General features: G+C 37.5%; 1 protein-coding gene across 1 annotated transcript; it reads left to right on the top strand.

Annotated features, from left to right (window-relative positions):
* The first annotated feature begins 16,217 nt into the window (after window positions 1-16,217).
* On the top strand, window positions 16,218-18,246 carry LOC142175859 (uncharacterized). The gene is made up of 5 exons (XM_075242858.1): window positions 16,218-16,602; window positions 17,091-17,487; window positions 17,647-17,794; window positions 17,942-18,114; window positions 18,234-18,246. The coding sequence occupies exons 1-5, from the start codon at window positions 16,218-16,220 to the stop codon at window positions 18,244-18,246; spliced, it is 1,116 nt and encodes a 371-aa protein (XP_075098959.1).
* Window positions 18,247-21,423: the final 3,177 nt, after the last annotated feature.

Raw genomic sequence — 21,423 nt, 5'->3', positions numbered from 1 at the left:
AGATTCTTTAAATGTCCTCATCCTGAAGACATTGTTTGTTGTTATTGGGAATGGCGCGATGAAGAACTTCCGACCCATGTGTCAATGTTTATCCACACTCAAAAGATTTTATTGAATGCCCTTCGTAAAGAAAGGGACAATTTGAAGAATACCCTGGATGAATTGTTAGGTAGTAATGTTGCACATTCGAAGAAAGTGTCGAACTTGGAATAAAATTTACAACGATGGAAAAAATCTATGTTGTTGTCATGGGCGGTTTTTGTTTGTTTTGTAGCCAGGAAGACCATGTGTTGAAGTTGAAGTTGCATATTTATTTTGTTATACTATGTTATTGGCTTGGTCAAATGAAGTTGTGTGGGTGTTAAATGTTAGTTGGTATCCAGTTTATCCATCTTAGTTGTTACGGGTGTAGTAGAAAAATTTGAAGGTGCACTACAACGTACCCATCTCAGTTGGTTTTTTTGTTTGTAAATGAACAAGTATACAGTTTTTGTAGTACTTATTGTTGTGTTCAATCAAGCAAATTTGACTATTCCTTAATTTGTCTGTCTCTTCGTTGAATTGCAAAGTAATTAATCAATCAACAACCACACAAGACATCCATCAAAGATAGATAATTAAAGGACATTCCTCATAGATAACTAACAACCATAAAGACTTAAGAATGTTGTTATACTGTTTCACCACAAGTTAAGCACATCAAAAAATATTTTGGGGTGAATTAACACAACACCATTCATAGTCACAGCTTCTTTGCCTTTCCAAGTGACTTTTTTTGGTGAATTGGGAAGATTAGTAGGCAAATTTACACCAGTTCCATCTCCCTTAAAATTAATCTTCCTGGTACCAATAGGTCTTTGGTGCAACTTTCTTTGTTGAAGGATAGTCCAAGCTTCAGATATCACCATTGGCCTCAAATCCGGATCTTTATCTTCATCTTCATCTCCAGTAACATCATCATATTCATCTTCGTGTACCAGCATGTTCGGAGGTGTAGCAGCATGTTTACTTGTCTTCTTAGTTGCAGTAGGTTTGTGTTGAGCAGCTTTTTTTACTTGGCTGATGTATTGAGCAGCTTTGTTTTCTTGACTAGGGAATTGAGAAGATTTCTTTGCTTGACTATGGAGTTGAGTAGATTTCTTTGTTTGACTAGGAAGTTGAGAAGCTTGAGTTGGTGGTTCACAAGCTGGTGGTTCACTCGAAGACACCTTGAATCCATGTCACGACCCGAAATTCCCACCTTCGAGATCGTGATAGCGCATAACTTTTTACTTGCTAGGTAAGCCAACGTTAGAATAATATTAGTCATTTTTAAACAAATCAAATTAAACGGAAGTCGATTACTGAAATAAAGTGCGGAAGACCATAACAACCTAATCATCCAAATACATCCCTGAATCTGGTGTCACAAGTACACAGGCTACTAGAATAATACAAATAAAGGTCTGAATGAAAATGAAGCTGTCTGAAAGAAATACGCAGCTACGATAAAGTGGAAGGGGACTTCAGAACTGCGAACGCCATGCAGTCATACCTCAAGTCTCCTGCAAATATCTATATCGGAGTAAATCTATTGTACGCCGTTAGGACCAACTATGGTATCTGCACAAGAAATGCAGAGTGTAGTATAAGTACAATCGACCACATGTACTCTGTAAGTGTCGAGCCTAACCTCGACAAAGTAGTGATGAGGCTAAGGCAGGTCGATTACATTAACATGTACACATTAATAATAAAAACATGAATAGAAGTAAGACCGGTAATCATATAAAAAATTGAAGTCAATTCAGCAGTCATAGTCCCTCAATTTATTTCTGTTGTGACGTGCAACTCGCTCCAACAATATAAACTTAAAATAAAATATATTGCGGCGTGCAACCCGATCCAACAATATAATATTTTAATTAAATTTTGTTACGGCGTGCAACCCGCTCCAACAATATAAACTTAAAATAAATCTGTTGCGGCGTGCAACCCGCTCCAACAATATAATTAAACAACTCTTAAATGTAAAAATACTCCAATAAATATCACATTTAATAAGAAATTATTAGGTAACAAAGCATACAGTTATTATGATTTATTTAGGAAACAAGTAATGACAAGTAGCAATTAATTATAAAAATCATGGAGAAAATGGGCAATTTAATATATAATATGCTAAATGTCAAATAGCAATTACGACACATAATTCAAATAAGCATGTAGCAATTATAACATGGATTTAAGACATAATATTGAATAAGGAATTTGAGATAAATAATTAATATAATAATTAATTCATGATTTAAAATAATTTATGATTTTTAGATAATTATGCAAACAATCAATTTGACGACGTACAAGCACTCGTCACCTCGCCTATACGTCATTACACATGAAAAATCACTTAACAAATAATTTAAGGGCTCTTTTCCCTCAAGTCAAGGTTAACCGCGACACTTACCTCGCTTTACAACCAAATTCAAGATTCCAATAAACCTTTGCCTCGCGAATTTGCATCTGAAAGCTTTAAATCTGGTCACAAATAATTCAATATACTCAACACGAATCGTAGGAATTAATTCCATATGAAATTACTAATTTTGCGGATTAAAATCCGAAATTTATTTAAAAATCGACATTGGGACCCACGTCTCGAATTCTGAAAAAACTCACGAAATCCGAACACTCGTTCCGATACGAGTTCAACCATATAAAAATTATCGAATTCCGACATCGGATTGCCTTTCAAATCCTCAATTAAAGTTTTTGAAGATTTCTACCATTTTCAACCCAATCTTTACCCATTTGAACTCAACAATCTTTCCACGCATCTTGTTGGTACAAGCATGTATAACTAATACTCTCACATCCAAGAATCATCTTACTAATTACCTATTTCTAGTTGGATTTCGAAATTGAAGAATTGGGGAAAGAAATTCTTACCTCTTTGAAGCCTTAGCAACCATTTGATGTGATTTCAAGATTTGATTCAAGGAAGAGTAGTGAAATCTTTAGTTCTCCCCTTTCCTCTCACTAGAATCGCTCTCCCTTCTATCTAAAATACCAAAAAATGGCCCCAAAAATGAACCCCAATCGAGTTAAATGAAATGGGGGTCGAGTCATAAACACCTAGTTTTGTGCAGCCGCGGTGCATGGGGCGGCGCGAGGAGGCTGTGCAAAAAGTGTCTGGAAATGAAATTTTGGAACGTTCTGGAAATTCCCACAGGCGCGGCACGTGGGGCGGTGCGGTAGTATAAATTCTGCCATCGCTTGGTAATTTGATCATAACTTCTTGTATGAGTGTCCAAATGACGAACAGTTTGAAGAGTTAGAAATTAGACGCAAAGATCTTTTATTTTATAGGTTGTCCATCACATAACCCCTTATATATATGTAGATATGCTTGTCCAACATTTGGTCTTGTGCGTACTCATTTGGAACTTTAGTCTATTATGAAATTTTCCAACTTGACTTTGACTTAGGCCTCTCCTTAGACTCCACATCGCTTATAATATGCCTCGTACACTTATTATCATATCCAATTGATATCGATCATATTAATAGTCCTCGAATTAGAAGTAGAGTCAGCCCCCAAACACATAACATAACTTATCTCTTCTTTCGCACATTTCAATTTCCCATGCTACAATGATAGAATCCCCCACCGACGAGGACACATGCACATAAACACTCAAAACATCAGGAGGCAGAACCAAATATGAAGCAAAGTAGGAGGACACATAGGAATGAGTAGATCCTGCATCAAATAAAGCTGAAATATCTCTATGGAAAACTGGAACAATACATGTGATCACGGCGTTGGATGAATCGTCCTCAGGCCTAGCAGGAAAAACATAGAATCGGAGATGGGCCCCACCACTCGGAGCTACATCTCTGGGATGGCCTCTAACTAGATGGCATCCACCTCTAACAATCTAACCTCCACTTCTAGTTTTCTGACCCCTGCCTCTAGCTGGCCGGGCAGGTGGTGGAGAAACCGGTGCCGGTATGATGGCACGTGAATCATGCTGAGATCTGTTGCTCGGCAACCTAGGTCAATACCTCCTGATGTGACCAATATTCCCACACTCATTACAACCATCCTGTTGTTATGGCTGTTGATGTTGAAACTGACTCGAATAGGCCGAATAACCATTGTAGTGACTTTGGAGCGGTGATGCACTGATATGAGCTGGATGTGCACTAAATGACGGCTGCCCAGAGTAAGGCATAATAGGACCATGACTCCATGAAGCACAGTGAGATGCTTGAACTGCTGAATAAAATGGCCTGGGATGATGGCATCTACCATAAGTAACCCTGCCTCTAGATGAGGCGCCTATGAAATTACCGAAATGATGAGTCCTCTTATCAGACCCCTGCCCTCTCTCCCGTGCAAGAATTGTCTCGATCCTCCTAGCAACATTAGCAGCCGCCTGAAAAGAAATCTCACTTTTGGTCTCCTTGGCCATATGAAACCTGATAGGGTGAGTGAGTTCATCAATAAACCTCCTCACTCTCTCCCCTTTAGTAGGAAGTAAAAGGAGAGCATGACGGGCTAGATCCACAAAACGAGTCTTGTACTGAGTAACAGTCATACTGCCCTACTGGAGGCGCTCAAATTGACTACGGTAATCCTCTCTCAATGTAATAGGGAGGAACTTCTCTAAAAATAGTCGCGAGAGCTGCTCCCAAGTCAGTGCAGGCGACCTAGCTGGTCTGGTCAACATATAATCTCTCTACCACCTCTTGGCGGAACCCGTCATCTGAAATACTGCAAAATCGACCTCATTGGTCTCAACTATACCCATGTTCTGCAACACCTCATGGCATCGATCAAGATAATCCTATGAGTCCTTAGAATGTGTACCACTGAAGTGAACTATGAAGAGCTTAGTAAACTTGTCCAACCTCAATAAAGCCTCAGAAGACATGGCAGGCCTATCACCGACCTGTGCCGCAACAACTGGATGAACTACCCCAACTGGCGGGGTTGCTGGAGCCTGATACTGGGGAGCCATCTGCTCCGAAGCGGGAGTAGTGGGAGTCTGTTCTCCTCCCCCAGTATGTGAGGCGGCTGGTGCCACTGGAAATGTACCATTCTGAGCCATGCCCTCCATAAGACTCACCAAACGGACTAGAGCGTCCTGAAGCACTAGAGTAGCTATGAATCCTTCCGGAACTTGAACTGGTCTAACCGATACAGTCTGAATTGGAACCTCCTCCTGAAGATCCACCTGAGGTTCTACAACGGGTGTTCATGCTCGAGCTCTAGACTGAGCTCTGCCTCTACCTCTAGCGCGACCTCGGCCTCGACCTCTACCCCTGGTCATAGTTACCACCGGGGGCTCTGGCCCTTGTCCGTCGGTAGATGTATTACGCGTTCTCTCCATCTGCGAGAGAATAAGAATAGAATGGTTCAATAATCGATGACAGAATAAAATCGCACGATAGAATAAGAAAGAAGTGATATTGTTCCAAAACTTCATAGCCTCTGAGAGATAAGTACAGACGTCTCTGTACCGATCCTTCAGACTTTACTAATCTTGTTTGTGACTCGTGAGACCTATGTAACCTAGTTCTCTGATACCAACCTATCACGACTCGAAATTCCCACTTTCGGTACCGTGATGGCGCCTAACATTCGCTTGCTAGGCAAGCCAACGTTAGAATAATATTAGCCATTTTTAAGCAAATCAAATTAAACAGAAGTCAATTACTGAAATAAAGTGCGGAAGACCATAACAACCTAATCATCCAAATACATCCCCCGAATCTGGTATCACAAGTGCACGGGCTACTAGAATAATATAAATGAAGGTCTGAATGAAAATGAAGTTGTCTGAAAGAAATACACATCTATAATAAAGTGGAAGGGGACTTCAGAACTGCGAACGACATGCAGTTATACCTCAAGTCTCCTGCGAATAGCTTAATTCAAGCAAATCTATTGTACGCCACTGGGACCAACTTCGGTATCTGTACAAGAAGTGCAGAGTGTAGTATGAGTACAACCGCCCACATGTACTCTGTATGTGTCGAGCCTAACCTCGACGAAGTAGTGACGAGGTTAAGGCATGTCGCTTACATTAACCTGTACGCACTAATAATAATAATAACATGAATAGAAGTAAGACCGGTAAATCATATCAAAAATTGAAGTCAATTCAGCAGTCATAATCCCTTAATTTATTTCTGTTGCGGCGTGCAACCCGCACCAATAATATAAATTTAAAATAAAATTCATTGCGGCGTGCAACCCGATCCAACAATATAATCTTTCAATTAAATTCCGTTGCGGCGTGCAACCCGCTCCAACAATATAAACTTAAAATAAATTCGTTGCGGCATGCAACCCACTCCAACAATATAATTAAACAACTCTTAAATGTAAAAAATACTCCAATAAATACCACATTTAATAAGAAATTATTAGACAACGAAGCATACAACTATTATGATTTATTTAGGAAACAAGTAATGACAAGTAGCAATTAATTGTGAAAATCATGGAAAAAATAGGCAATTTAATATATAATATGCTAAATGTCAAGTAGCAATTACGACACATAATTCAAATAAGCATGTAGCAATTATAACATGGATTTAAGACATAATATTGAATAAGGAATTTGAGATAAATAATTAATGTAATAATTAATTCATGATTTAAAATAATTTATGATTTTTAGATAATTATGCAAACAATCAATTTGACGACGTACAAGCACTCGTCACCTCGCCTATATGTCATTACACATGAAAATTCACTTAACAAATAATTTAAGGGCTCTTTTCCCTCAAGTCAAGGTTAACCACGACACTTACCTCGCTTTACAACCAAATTCAAGATTCCAATAAAACTTTGCCTCGCGAATTTGCATCCGAAAGCTTCAAATCTGGTCAGAAATAATTTAATATACTCAACACGAATCGTAGGAATTAATTTCATATGAAATTACTAATTTTTCGGATTAAAATCCGAAATTTATTTTTAAAATCGACATTGGGACCCACGTCTCGAATCCCAAAAAAACTCATGGAATTCGAACACCCATTCCGATACGAGTTCAACTATACAAAAATTATGGAGTTCCGACATCGGATTGCCTTTCAAATCCTCAATTAAAATCTTTGAAGATTTCTACCATTTTCAACTCAATCTTTACTCATTTGAACTCAACAATCTTCCCACAAACCTTATTGGTACACGCATGTATAATTAATACTTTCACATCCAAGAATCATCTTACTAATTACCTATTTCTAGTTGGATTTCGAAATTGAAGAATTGGGGAAAGAAATTCTTACCTCTTTGAAGCCTTAGCAACCCTTTGATGCGATTTCAAGGTTTGATTCAAGGAAGAGTAGTGAAATCTTTAGTTCTCCCCTTCCCTCTCACTAGAATCGTTCTCCCTTCTCTCTAAAACACCAGAAATTGCCCAAAAATGAACCCCAATCAAGTTAAATGAAATGGGGGTCTGGTTATAAAAACTCAATTTTGTACAATGCGGGGTTGTGCAAAAAGTGTTTGGAAATGAAATTTCGGAACATTCTGGAAATTCCCACAGGCGCAACGCGGTAGTACAAATTCTGCAAGCGTTTGGTGATTTGGTCATAACTTATTGTAGGAGTGTCCAAATGACGAACGATGGGAAGAGTTAGAAACTAGACTCGAAGGTCTTTCATTTGATAGGTTGTCCATCACATAACCCCTTATATATAAGTAAATATGCTCATCCAACATTTCATCTTGTGCGTACTCATTTGGAACTTTAGTCTATTATAAAATTTTCCAAGTTGACTTAGACTTAGGCCTCTCCTTAGACCCCACGTCACTTATAATATGCCCCGTACACTTATTATCATATCCAATTAATACTGATCATATTAATAGTCCTCGAATGAGAAGTAGAGTCCGCCCCCAAACACATAACATAACTTATCTCTTCTTTTGCATATTTCAATTTTTCAGATTTTACTAACTCCCAAAATTTTCAAAAATTTAGCCAGAGTTTCATTTGTAACTGGGCCTATCCACCTGCCAGAGAATCTCAAAAATCAATCCTAACAACACATACATAATCCAATCAATGTAATATAACATGAAAACAATACTAACAGTGGCCCGATAAGCAATATATTTCTAGAAAATGAACGTCATTCACATCAACTATTCTGGTGATACGTAATTCATAGCAGGTAAGCTCTCAACATCTTCATAGAACACATAAATTAATGTTTAAATTAAAGATAAAATTTTTGGGTCATCACAGTCTAGGAGTAGGCATGAAGTCAAAGTTTGAATTTTGACTATCTTGAGATGTTGTCAAGGGCACATCTTCCACAGTTTGAGAATATTCTCCTTGGAAGAAATGCTTGTGCTTACCATGAACCTACAAAAGTTGAAACATGTGCTTAGTATGGAACTAAATTTGTGGAACTAAACACAAATTTTCAATAAAGAAATAGTTGAATATAGATGAATAATAGATTACCAATGGACAAGTTCTGATATTGTGACATGGTTCACTACAATACCCACATTAAACGAGAAGTCTTTTCCTTTAAGCAGACTATAACCCCTTTCTCTTCCTAACCTCATCATTTTTTCTTGTTCTCTTGGCCTTTGGTCTACCAACCACTTTATGCACATCTGGTCGCTCCATAGCATGTTTTGGCTCAACTTTTCAGAATTCATCACCTCTAACAGGTTGTATCTTATGCACATACATCATCATGGAAGTTTCTTTTAATACCACTAATGTGCCTCACTTAATGGATCAAGCTTTTTATGAAGTAAAGCTTTGATGGCATGAGAGCATGGTATTCCAGTTAAGTCACATGCCCTGCATGTACATCTCTTCAATTCATAATTGACCATATTCTTATTTGTGCCTTCAATCACTTCATATCCAAATTCTCCATTAAAGTCAACTTCATATTCTGCATCAATAGCTTTGTAATAACTATATAGTTCCATGGCATATAGGCTGATGTTTCCTTTTCTAATTTGTACATTCTTCTTCATGATCTTTTAACAGGTTCATCACCGTCCAGTTAAAATGTTGAGAACACATTTAACAAATGAAAAAAATAGTTAAGAAGTGCAAAATAGTTAATAAGTTAAAAAATAGTTAAGAAGATGGAAAACAGTAAAGAAAATAAAATTTTACCTTAACTTTAATCTCTTCCAGCATCTTGATTATATGTTTTTGTCTTGCTTCTAAAATCCATTTGTTGAAAGATTCTGTAAAGTTATCGTCCACCATATTGTTCTTGCAAATGGTGTCAAAGTATGCTCTACACCAATTTTTGGGAGTGGATATCCTACTAAGGTCTTAGCAGCTTCTTCAGTCACATCACCCATGGACTTCAAATAATCTTTAAATTCCTCTTCATATGTGCTCCAAGTACACCACTACAACAACTTTTTTAACTCCAAACTCCTCTACTTCTTGCTATAGTTAGCTTCTATGTGCCTAACACACCATATGTGATTTGCATTAGGAAGCATAGTAGAAACAACATCAAGCAGACCCTACAAAAATGAAAACAACGAGTTAAACATATAGTCAAACTAGTACAAAGAAACATGTGGATAAAAATAGTTAGATATTATCTTTTCCATATTAGATATTAATGTCACTGATGCATCATCTTCCAAATCAAAGGAACTTCTTAGTGGCTCTAAAAACCACTTCCAAATCCTACTAGTTTCTTTATTCACCACTGCCCAAGTTATGGGATAAAAGTATTTCATTAAATCTTGTGGCATAGCAACAAGTAATATTCACTTATATTTTTCTTTTAGAAAAGTACCCTCCATACCTATTAAAGGCATCAATCCTCCTTTACAACAATTTTTAAAGCATGGAAGTAAATATACATTCTAAGAAATTTTCTTTTTCCTCGTTCCAAAGCATCTTTGGATATGTTTATCCCCACATCAGAGCAAAGATTTATATCCCTAAACTCTTGAGCATAAGCCTCTAATCTACTGTAACCATCAATGTAGCTACCCTTCAATTTCTCTAACACAAGCCTTTTAACCTTTTTCATAGTGGAATAGCTAACATTAAGTTTGAATTGATCCCCCAAATCCACTCTCATGTTTTTCACCTTGTACTTGGACTATTTTGAACCTTGTACTTGAAATAGTGTGCTAAAATGTTGGTAGTGGCTCTTCTTTTTGTATAAGCCGGGTCACATTTATGTTTCAAGTTTAAGGTCTTGATTTTAAATCCTTGATCTTTTTTATTCTTGGATATATGGCACACAAAAGGACATCCTACATCATATTTATATCTCACCCTAGTAGTGTCACTCTTCTTTACTTTAAGGCCATGGCTAGTAGCAACTGCATATAATCCCATAACTCTTTTAGCTTCGGCCAAGCTTTTAAAACTCATTCCCTTTTCTAGTTCTTTGTATTTTTTCAGTTTTTCAGTGACTTCTTTAGTCATTTCCTTCCTGAAGAGTTCCAACTGCTCACAATCATAATCACTAGAGTCAGTTTCACTAGCACCCTCTTCACCAGAGGAGTCACAATTAGTACCAACCTCTAGTGTGCCAATATTTTGTTCATTATACTGAATAATGTTAGGAGATATTACTCGTTCTTCACCTTCATGTACAACAAATAACTGGACCACATTAAACTTGGCAGATAGTAAAGATATTAGTTTTCTAATGCCTTCATCACCCTCAACCACATATTATCTACCTGAATACCCTGTCGTATAAAATCCGTTTCACCTCCTTTAACCTAAGGACTTCACTGTATTAAGCACAAATGTCAATATAAGGCAACATATCCACATCATATCTTTGCAACACATGATTCATATTTTAAATATAAATCACAAGAGGCTTCAAGACCCATCTGCCCCCATAATTAAAGATCAAGTCTACCTTCTCAAGCATTATACAAAAAAGTCATATGCAAGCCATACAATAATAAGATAAAGGGACCCATCTAACATATAAAATCAAAAAAATAAAAGACAAACTAACATTCTTTATTGACCCTAAAAACAGACAATAAAAAAGGCAGGGGTCCACATGCAACCACCAAGGAGATAACAAACAAAAAGCTACAAATAGATATCTGGAATTAACTATAAATGAGACCACATACAAATAAATACACAAAAAATCATTTTTCCAAACCCTACCAGAAACATAAAATATGCATGGACCACACGCAACCAACAAACAACTAACTAACCTAAAAGCTTCAAATATATAACAAGAATCAACAAAAAATTAGACCCCATAAGAATATCTAAACCATAGATCATTCCCGTAAACCCTATATTTCGGACAACACAAAATAAATTGGGATTGCATACAATGTAAAATTGACTAAACAAAGGCATCGAAGCATGGAAGAAACAAGTGAATATCCTTAAAACTTCAAAAGCAACAAAAGTTGACAGATTCAAGAAAGCCCTAAATATATATTATTCACAAAAGCAGTAGAATCATACTTGAATGAGAGAAAATCTTGTACGAATCTTGTATTTCAACTTCAGTTCTTCATCTTTAACGAATATTTTACTACACAATCTCTATAAAGTGAAAGACATTTTCGGAATTATGAAGTTGCCTAAAGAGGAGAGAAGAAGATGGCTGAGAAAACAAGGGTTAAAGTTAGATGAAATTCATGTTTTAGTAGTTTGTGTGTCGGGGCATGTGGGTTTTTAGGGTGGGTACGACTCAACGGTTTTGGATATGCAATGGGTCCCTTTTTCAAAATAGGCCAATGAGAATTTGCCACGTAATAAGTCATTAACCTACTTCTTAAAAAAAATTCCCAGCCGTTAGTCAGAGTGGCATGTAAAGGCCAAGAAAAAAATGTTAGGGATACCAATAGCCTAATAGGTGGACGAAGGACATTTTTAATCCTGAAACACTAGTTCAGGGTCAGTTCTCGACCTTTTTCGTAAGAATAAATAAATCATAGACCATCCCTTAAACCCTATATTTCGGACAACACATAATAAATTGGGACCACATGCAATGTGAAATTGACTAAACAAAGGCATCGAAACGTGGAAGAAATAAGTGAATATTCTTAAAACTTCAAAAGCAACAAAAGTTGATAGATTCAAGGAAACCCTAAACATATATTATTCACAAAACCAGTAGAATCTTACTTGAATGAGAGAAGATCTTGTGCGGATCTTGTATTTTAACATTAATCCTTCAGCTTTAACGAATATTTTACTACACAATCTCTATAAAGTGGCAGACATTTTCGGGACTATAAAATCGCCTAAAGAGGAGAGAAGAAGATGGTTGAGAAAATAAGGGTTAGAGTTAGGTGAAATTCGTATTTTATTAGTTTGTGGGTCGGAGCGGGTGGGTTTTTGTGGTGGGTACAGTTCATCTGGTTTGAATATGTACTGAGGTCCCTTATTTCAAAATAGACCAATGAGCATTTTCCACGTAATTAGTCATTAACCTTTTTTTTAAAAAATTACCAGTTGTTAGTCGGAGTGGCATGTAAAGGCCGGGGAAAAAATGTTAGGGATACCAATAACCCAATAGGTGGACAAAGGATATTTTTAATCCTGAACTATAGTTCACAGTTAGTTCTGGCCCTTTTCCGTTTATTATATGTCATAAATCTACTAATAATTATTTTTGTATTATTTTCAATAAGAAATTTAATTAAATTGTTCATCCCGTTTGTATTTAATATGAAAGTTTAATTTTTTTATTAAGATTACTATATAAGAAGTTAAATTATATATTTATACATTTTATTTATTTCTTGAAATTATTGTTTATGTTATTTTCTTTAATTTTATCTTATCCATATAGCATATAATATGACCATATGAATTATTATTCAAAATATTTCTCATCTCAAAAAATAAACTAGTCTTATCATTTTATATATCTCTACATTGAAGTTATATATTTATATATTTTTTCCTTTTTTGATAATATTTTCTTTAAAATATATAGATATTTAATTATTTTAAATTCAAATTCAAAAAGAGTAACTAGTTATTAACTAACCTAAATAATTTTGTCCTAAAATTTGATACTAGTTAAATTTTTATTGTGACACTTGACATCATCACATTGATTTGCTTCTCCTATTCTATATATTTATATATTATATATTTTTTCCTTTTTTGATAATATTTTCTTTAAACTATATAGATATTTAATTATTTTAAATTCAAATTCAAAAAAGAGTAACTAGTTATTAACTAACCTAACTAATTCACTACTAGAAAATGGGCCTATGGCAACAGTTTACTGCAACGGTTCACAAACCGTTGCCATAGAGTGTATATAGCAACAGTTACAACCGTTACAATAGCATTTGGGTGATATCAGCACACTTTAACTATCAAACCGTTGCAATTGTAGCAGAACCGTTGCCATAGAAGTTTTTTCCGCAACGGTCTGTACACCCTTCCAATAGACATATTTATGGGAACGGTTGTAGAATTTTTTTTATGGGAACATTTTTTCATTCCCTCCTCATTTTACCGCCTGAAATTTGCTAAACCCTCCAAATCACCCCCCTCCCCTTATAATTTTGATTAATTTTAATAATGTAAATATAAAGTTAAAATCTTTTCCCAGCAAACCCACCCACTGGTTCATTCGATACATCCAATGAACCCATCTCTTTTTTTTTTGCCTCTTAAGATTCATTCCCCCAAAATTCTCTCTTTCTCTCCTAAAATCCAAATCCAGAAACCTAAGATCATTCTACTTCTAATGTCTTTCAACTCCTTATAGATTCATCTCAACGACAGTTGCTAACCTTCCCCAAATCCTCAAATTCCAAAATCAATTTTATGCTCGAATCGGAGAAGTCGTCCAAACGAATATGTAAGTTTTGTTATCTAATTTGGGTTTTTTCCTTTAATCTTTCCTTTTTCTTTAATTTTAGGTTGTTTGTAACCAACAATGAGTTCTTGAATTTTAGATTTTTAGTGTGGATCGTCTTCTGCTAGAGTTTTAAGTGATATTGGTATTGTTGATAGTCGTTCGTCTTTGGATTGGAGAGAGAAATGTGTTGTTACTAGAGTCAAAAATCAAGGCAGTTGTGGTATGCTCAGTTTATTACCTTATCTTTTAGTTGTATCTTTATGGTGATTTCATTTATGTGGAGGATATATAACTTCTGCATAGTAGAGCCAACATTACAAAATTTTATAAAGTTTGGATTTTGACGATATTTATCTCAAATGACAATGGAAGCTTGTGATATTTTTTGCCTTTTTCTCTTGTGTGGGAAACTTGTAATTTCTCTTACAATGTTCAGTTGTCCCTGGACTTTCTTCCTATTTCATCAGAGATTCATTAGCTTCCGTATCTTCCTTCACTAACACACAACTGGAACATTCTATTCTTTTTACAATTAAACCTAATTAGTCGTGAAAATACAGAACTGGTCACTGTAAAAAGGCATTCAACTGAGTAGCCGACAAGATAACTTTTCCACTTAGTTTTAACATGTAGAAATGGAAGTTTACTTCAAGAATCCTAAGTTGATGTTGCTTCAACGTGCTGAACTTGAGTAAAGTTGAGGGGGAAAAGATGAAAATGCATCAGACACCCTCTTATATCTAAAGGGTCGTGCCCAGTTAGCTCTAATAAATTAAGGTTTGTCAAAGTCCGTTCCCTGTTGAATCAGACACAAATTAGTTTTTATTCATGTCTTTCTCAGTAGTGATTAAGAACACTAAGCCAATAACATGCCCACTTTCTCCATCTAAGGTATTTGAACAAGTCAGAGTAATACTGGCTTCTGATGCAGATGGTGCTCTTAGAAGATTAGAAGGATTCTATTTCTAATTTATGTTATTAACTTACATTGTATGCGAGTATATCTCGGAAGATCTAATGGATTCGGTTTCTAAGTTATGCCCTGTAACTTGTTATATCTTCTTGTGTGTCATGCTTGAATTCTTCAGGTCATATCATTAGTACGTAATATCGTCCTTATAGTTACTAATGTAGCTACACGGAGCATATACACGTAAGAGGATACAAATTATCTTGGTGTTTGGGTGTTGTTGTTTTGTGATGAAATAATGTTCGAAGCTGTTAAGGCAGATTGTCTTGCTTAAAAAATAACAGACTGGTGAGTTGTTTGATTTGGTTTGTCTGTTTGCGGATTTTGTTTTGATATTACCGCACACGCACATCTCTCTCTTTCTCTTTCTTCCATACGCTCTCTTTCTCTTTCTTCGTTCTCATTAGGTAACGCTCAAATAGGCCGGAGAAAACTCCAGCTCTGGCGCCGCCGACAACTAGTGGCCAGGTAAGCACCCTCTCTCATATTTCTCTATTTTCCCTTCTCTCCCCGACCACCTCTTCGTCCCTTTTTTTTCTTTTTTCTTCTCTTCGTCTTCTTTTCAAAGCCCTAGTAGTGGCATTTTCGGCGACTGTGCCGCCACCGGCCACTCTCTTTTCTTCTCTTTTTCCAGTCCCAACCCCCTTCTCTCTATATATTCTCTCTTCTCCCCCTGCCCTTCTCTCCTTCTCCCCCTGTTTCTTCTATTTCCTTAGAGTAAGAACCCTAGCTTCTGCGTCTTCTTCTTCTCCGGTGATTGCAGACCGGTGACAGTAGTCCGGTCTGGCGCCTCCAAGGCAGACCACCCCAGACTCCCTGTGTCACATCAGTACGGTGACTGCCCTGCCACCCCTCCCCCATTCTTGTTGGCCCGTTGTGTTTGAGAGTTTTTCAGGTTGTTTTGTTGCGATACTTGGAGACGGGCGGGACGCACGTGCAAACGTAGCTGAGCATGTCGGTGAGCTTTACCAAGGGACGAAGGAAAGTTGGAAGGGAGTACGTCAGGCTCCGCAGTCTCGGGTGTACATCAAGTCGGCACTCCAGGTTCTATTCTCGGTAGTTGGTACCTTCCGCTCTTTAGCTTCCCTCCTCTTGTGTTAGTTATACTCTTGTGTAGTTATACTGTTGCCGTATTGGTACATTCTAGTTTAGTCATTCTAGTAGAATGCCAATATCTACTACTTTTTGCTTAGAGTTGGACCGTTGCTGTTTGTGTTAGCATTTTCCCTAGGCTACCGTTCGTCCAGTAGCTGGAGCCTGTAATGGTGGAGTAAGGGCATGTCCTCGGGGTGGGCGGGGGAGAAGGCAGGAGATATGGGAAGTGACGGGGCCAAAAGGGGGTAAGGGGACCAATGGAGCCTATAGGTTGAGAATTGGATCGTGGAACATAGGGACATTGATGGGTAAGTTTATAGAGCTGGCGAAGATCCTACAGAAGAGGAAGATCAATATAGATTGTGTTCAGGAGACTAGGTGGGTAGGGTCGAGGGCGAGGAATGCGGACGGGTATAAACTATGGTACTCGGGTGGCAGGAAAGGTAAGAACATAGTGGGTATTTGGGTAGATAGGGAACTTAGAGAGTCAGTGGTAGAGGTTAGGAGGGTAAACGATAGATTAACGGAGATTAAGTTAGTAGTTGGTGGGATCACTCTGAATGTTATTAGCGCAGAAGTTGCGGAGAAGTTATTCATAGGAAGGGATTTCAATGGGCATATAGGGTCGTGTGCTGATGGATATAGCGAGGTGCATGGTGGCTTCGACTTTGGGGATAGGAACGAAGGAGGTACCTCATTGTTGGATTTTTCTAGAGCTTTTGAGTTGGTGATTGCGAACTCTAGTTTTCCGAAGAGGGAGAATCATTTGGTTACATTCCGGAGTACGGTGGCTAAGACTCAGATTGAATTACCTCCTTCTTAGGAGATGTGATAAGCGGCTGTGTGTGGATTGCAAGGTTATCCCGAGTGAGACTCTCGCGACACAACATAGGCTCTTGGTGATGGACGTCGATATATTATTAAGGAGGAAGAAGAAGTTTGTCCAGGGTCAACCGACTGACAGAGGATCAGGTGGGGAGCCTTGACGGAGATAAAGCTCAGGAGTTGGAGGGGGGGTTGATGGCTATGGGCGCCTGGAGGAGTAGTGGGGACGCTAGCAAGATGTGGACAACTACAACGGACTATATAAGAAAGGCGACGAGAGAGGTGCTAGGGGTCTCGAAGGGTTACTATGGCGGACACTAAGGCAACTGGTGGTGGAATGATGTGGTCCAAGGTAAAGTGGAAGCAAAGAAAATAGTGTATCTTAGGTTAGTGAAGAGCACAAATAAGGAAGAGAGGAGAGTGACTAGAGGAAGATATAAGGAAGCCAAGAAGGAGGCGAAGTTAGCGGTCACGGAGGCTAAGGATGCAGCGTTCGGTCGTCTGTACGAGGAGTTGGGGGACAAAAGAGGGGAGAAGAAGCTATTTCGGCTGGCCAAGGCTAGAGAGAGGAAGGCTCGTAACCTGGATCAAGTGAGGTGCATCAAGGACGAGGAAGGCAGAGTATTGACGAAAGATGCCCAGATTAAGCGGAGATGGCAGGATTACTTCTATCGGCTTATGAATGAAGAAGGGGACAGAGACATTGTGCTAGGGGAATTGGGTCATTGTGGGAGTCACCAAGACTTTAGGTATTGTAGGTGTATTAAGGTTGAGGAGGTCGTGGGAGCTATGTGCAATATGAGTAGGGGCCGAGCGACCGGACCGGACAAAATTCCGGTGGAATTGTGGAGGAGTGTGGGTAGAGCATGCTTGGAATGGTTGACTACGCTACTTAATATTATCTTCAGGACGAAAAGGATGCCAGATGAATGGAGGTGGAGTACGATGATACCGTTGTTCAAGAACAAATGTGACATCCAGAATTGTAACAACTATAGGGGCATCAAGTTACTAAGTCATACCATAAAAGTTTGGGAGATGATGGTGGAAGGAAGGGTGAGGAGGGCAGTGTCTATATGCGACAACCAATTCGGATTCATGCCGGGTCGGTCCACTACGGAAGATGTCCACCTTATCAGGAGGTTGGTGGAATAGTACAGGGATGGGAAAAATAATTTGCACATAGTGTTTATTGACCTACAGAAAGCGTATGATAAGGTTCTTAGGGAGGTTCTTTGGAGATGCCTTGAGGGGAAATGTGTGCTGGTAGCTTACATTATGGTATTAAAGGACATGTATGAGGGAGCTAAGACTCGGGTTAGGACTGTGGGAGGTGACTCAGAACACTTTCCGGATGTTATGGGGTTGCACCAAGGGTTTGCGCTCAGCCCGTTCTTATTTGCCCTGGTGATGGATGCGCTAATACACCATATTCAAGGGGAGGTGCCATGGTGTATGTTGTTCGTTGATGATATAGTACTGGTTGATGAGACAGGAAGCAGCGTTAATGAGAGGCTGGAGATTTGGAGACAGGCCCTTGAGGTTAAAGGTTTCAAGTTGAGTAGGACTAAGACAAAATATCTGGAGTGTAAGTTCAACGATGAGTCGGGAGAAGCGGACATGGATGTGAGGCTTGACTCTCGAGTCATCCCTAAGAGAGGGAGTTTCAAGTACCTTGGATCAATTATTCAGGGGGTGGGGAGATAGACGAGGATGTCACGCACCGTATAGGAGTGAGATGGATTAAATGGAAGTTAGCATCCGAAGTCCTGTGTGACAAGAAAGTGCCACCGAAACTCAAAGGCAAGTTCTATAAAGCAGTGGTTAGACCGACCATGTTGTATGGGGTTGAGTGTTGGGCAGCCAAGAATTCCCATACCCAGAAGATAAAAGTGGCAAAAATGAGGATGTTGAGATGGATGTACGGGCACACTAGGCTGGATAAGATTAGGAATGTAGATGTTCGGGAGAAGGTGGGCGTGGCTCCCATGGACGACAAGATGCGGGAAGCGATGCTTAGATGGTTCGAGCACGTGCGGAGGAGAAGCATAAATGCCCCGATTAGGAGGTGTGAGACGTTAGCATTGGCAGGTACGAGGAGAGGTAGAGGACGACCTAAGAAGTATTAGGATGAGGTGATCAGGCAAGACATGGCGCGACTTCAGATCTCCGAGGACATGGCTGTGGATAGGAAGGGGTGGAGGTCGAGCATTAGGATTGTAGGTTAGGGTTGTTCCGGGGGCAGGGTTGGCCTGTTGTTGTTGTTTTGTTGTGGGTTGTTAGTGCTTTATGTAGTTTTCTCACTATTTTCTATGGCAGTATTGCTGTTTATAGTTATTGCTTTTACATCTATTTTTCTATTTCTTACGATGCTGTTAATATTTTTTATCTTCTATTGCTGTCACTGACCTATTGTCTATTGTTTATTTTTCTTCTTCTCGAGTCGAGGGTCTTTCGGAAACAGCCTCTCTATCCCTCTGGGGGTAGGAGTAAGGTCTGCGTATATTCTACCCTCCCCAGACCCCACTTATGGGATTATACTGGGTTGTTGTTGTTACGATTTTGGTTTGTTGTATGTTGCTTAAAGTACACCTACTCATCTTATGATTTGTGGATGAATCTTAGGTTCTGTATGGAAATTGTATCATGTTTTGAGCAGGTTGAAAATCTTGGAATAGTCGTATTTACAAATAATGTTTTGAGCGGGTTGAAAATTTTGCGATAGTCGTATTTACAAAGAAAACTCTGCCGAAAAATTTAAGAATTTAGAGAGAGTGAAAATTTTGAGTTATCAAATTGGTCATTTAATTACTTTGTGATTCCATTATCTTAAAAAAATTATTTAATTATTTCTGATTGTCTTTTGTGGGTACAATGATTGCGGATGAAAGCAGTGATGAATACCTTACTTTAGTGTTGTTGATCGTTGTTAGACTTTCTATTATCATGTCTAAGGATATTTTAGTTTAGAACTTTTTGTATGCAAACTTATATATTTTGACTTTTGAATTGTTAATCAAACGATGTTTATTTTATTTTTGTATATGGATAATGTTAGTTGGATATTTTAATTTTATTTCGTAGTTTATATAAGTTATGGGTGTAAAAAATTTCATTGAATAGGAAAATATTCCTCATTTTGCTTCCATAAATATCAGAAATTACAGTTGTGAATTGTTGCAATAGAGAATATAACCGTTCCAATAGACCTAGCAAATAATAACAACAACCCATAATAACCGTTGCAATAGGGTACTGATAATTGTTCCAATATATTACAAAAACCGTTGCAATATATCATGAAACCGTTGCAATAGGCTTAAAAAATCGCTGGTATTATTATACAACAACGGTTTAAAACTGTCCCAACAGAAAATAAAAATGTTCCCATAGACAGAACAATGGTATCAGTTCCATAACCGTTACAATATCCCTATATGGAGACAGTTTGTAAAGCGTTACAAATACCCGTTCCAATAGACCTATTGTAACGTTGGATCTTGAAACGCGTCCAAATCCGTCCCAATAGCCCTACATGTACGGTTAGTGTGTCTATTGCAACGGATTTGGAAGAGTTGCCATAGTTGTAATTTCTAGTAGTGATTTTGTCCTAAAATTTGACACTAGTTAAATATTTATTGTTGCACTTGGCATCGTCATATTGATTTGCTTCTCCTATTTTATATAGATAGATCTCTACATTGAAGTTATATATTTATATATATATTTTTTTTTGATAATATTTTCTTTAAACTATATAGATATTTAATTATTTTAAATTCAAATTCAAAAAAGAGTAACTAGTTATTAACCAACCTAACTAATTTTGTCCTAAAATTTGAAACTAGTTAAATATTTATTGTTACACTTTGGCATCATCATATTGATTTGCTTCTCCTATTTTATATATAGAAGATAGATACAACTCAACTTAAGATTTTATATTTGTGTTTTCTCCCATTGTAATTGCTATATTTTGTTTTTGAAATTCTTATTATAGTTATCTAGTCGCTATTCTATTTTGGGCATTGTTAAAGATTCTAAATATTAAATGGGAAAACATGAAAAAGCAGAATAATTGATTTAACCTTTATTAATTCGGTCATTTACTTTAAATCTAAATCGTTGTCAGACTGTCAGTATAATGTCTGGAATTGAATATTATTAGGAATTGACAACACGTATTCTTTCAGTCTTTTGCCCTAAATTATATTAATGAGTAAATTGTAGCTATTAAAATCAGGAATTGAACCTGCCAATTACATTTGCGCAATATGTAGAGTTTAATATATTTTATCAGCCAATATTCAACCTTTATTTTTTATTGTTATTTTCAATCCTTGAACATTAATGAGTGCTGGAGTCATAATGTTCTCTCTAATAATTTAAGCTTTTGGATTGGATGATCACACACTTCAACATATTGCTAGAGCAGATAAAGATTCTGGGTTTGAGTCTCACCGTCATCCAATAAAAAAAAGATTTTTTACGTGATTGACTCATAAAAAGGAGTCAAGCACGTACGTGAGAGGGCGTGTTGAAGACATAATTAAGTAGATAAAAGTGTGGTTTGTCTAAGAACTTAAGTTTTTAGATGAGATTAACGGTAACAAAATGGATAAAAAACAGTTATCATTTCATATTATTCACTAAAAAATAGATCGAATATTTATCCGTTTTTGACC

Source organism: Nicotiana tabacum, chromosome 22, assembly GCF_000715075.1.
Source record: "Nicotiana tabacum cultivar K326 chromosome 22, ASM71507v2, whole genome shotgun sequence".
Classification (NCBI taxonomy): Eukaryota; Viridiplantae; Streptophyta; class Magnoliopsida; order Solanales; family Solanaceae; genus Nicotiana; species Nicotiana tabacum.
The sequence above is the reverse complement of the archived record's forward strand: the minus strand, read 5'-3'. Positions and strand labels throughout refer to the sequence as shown.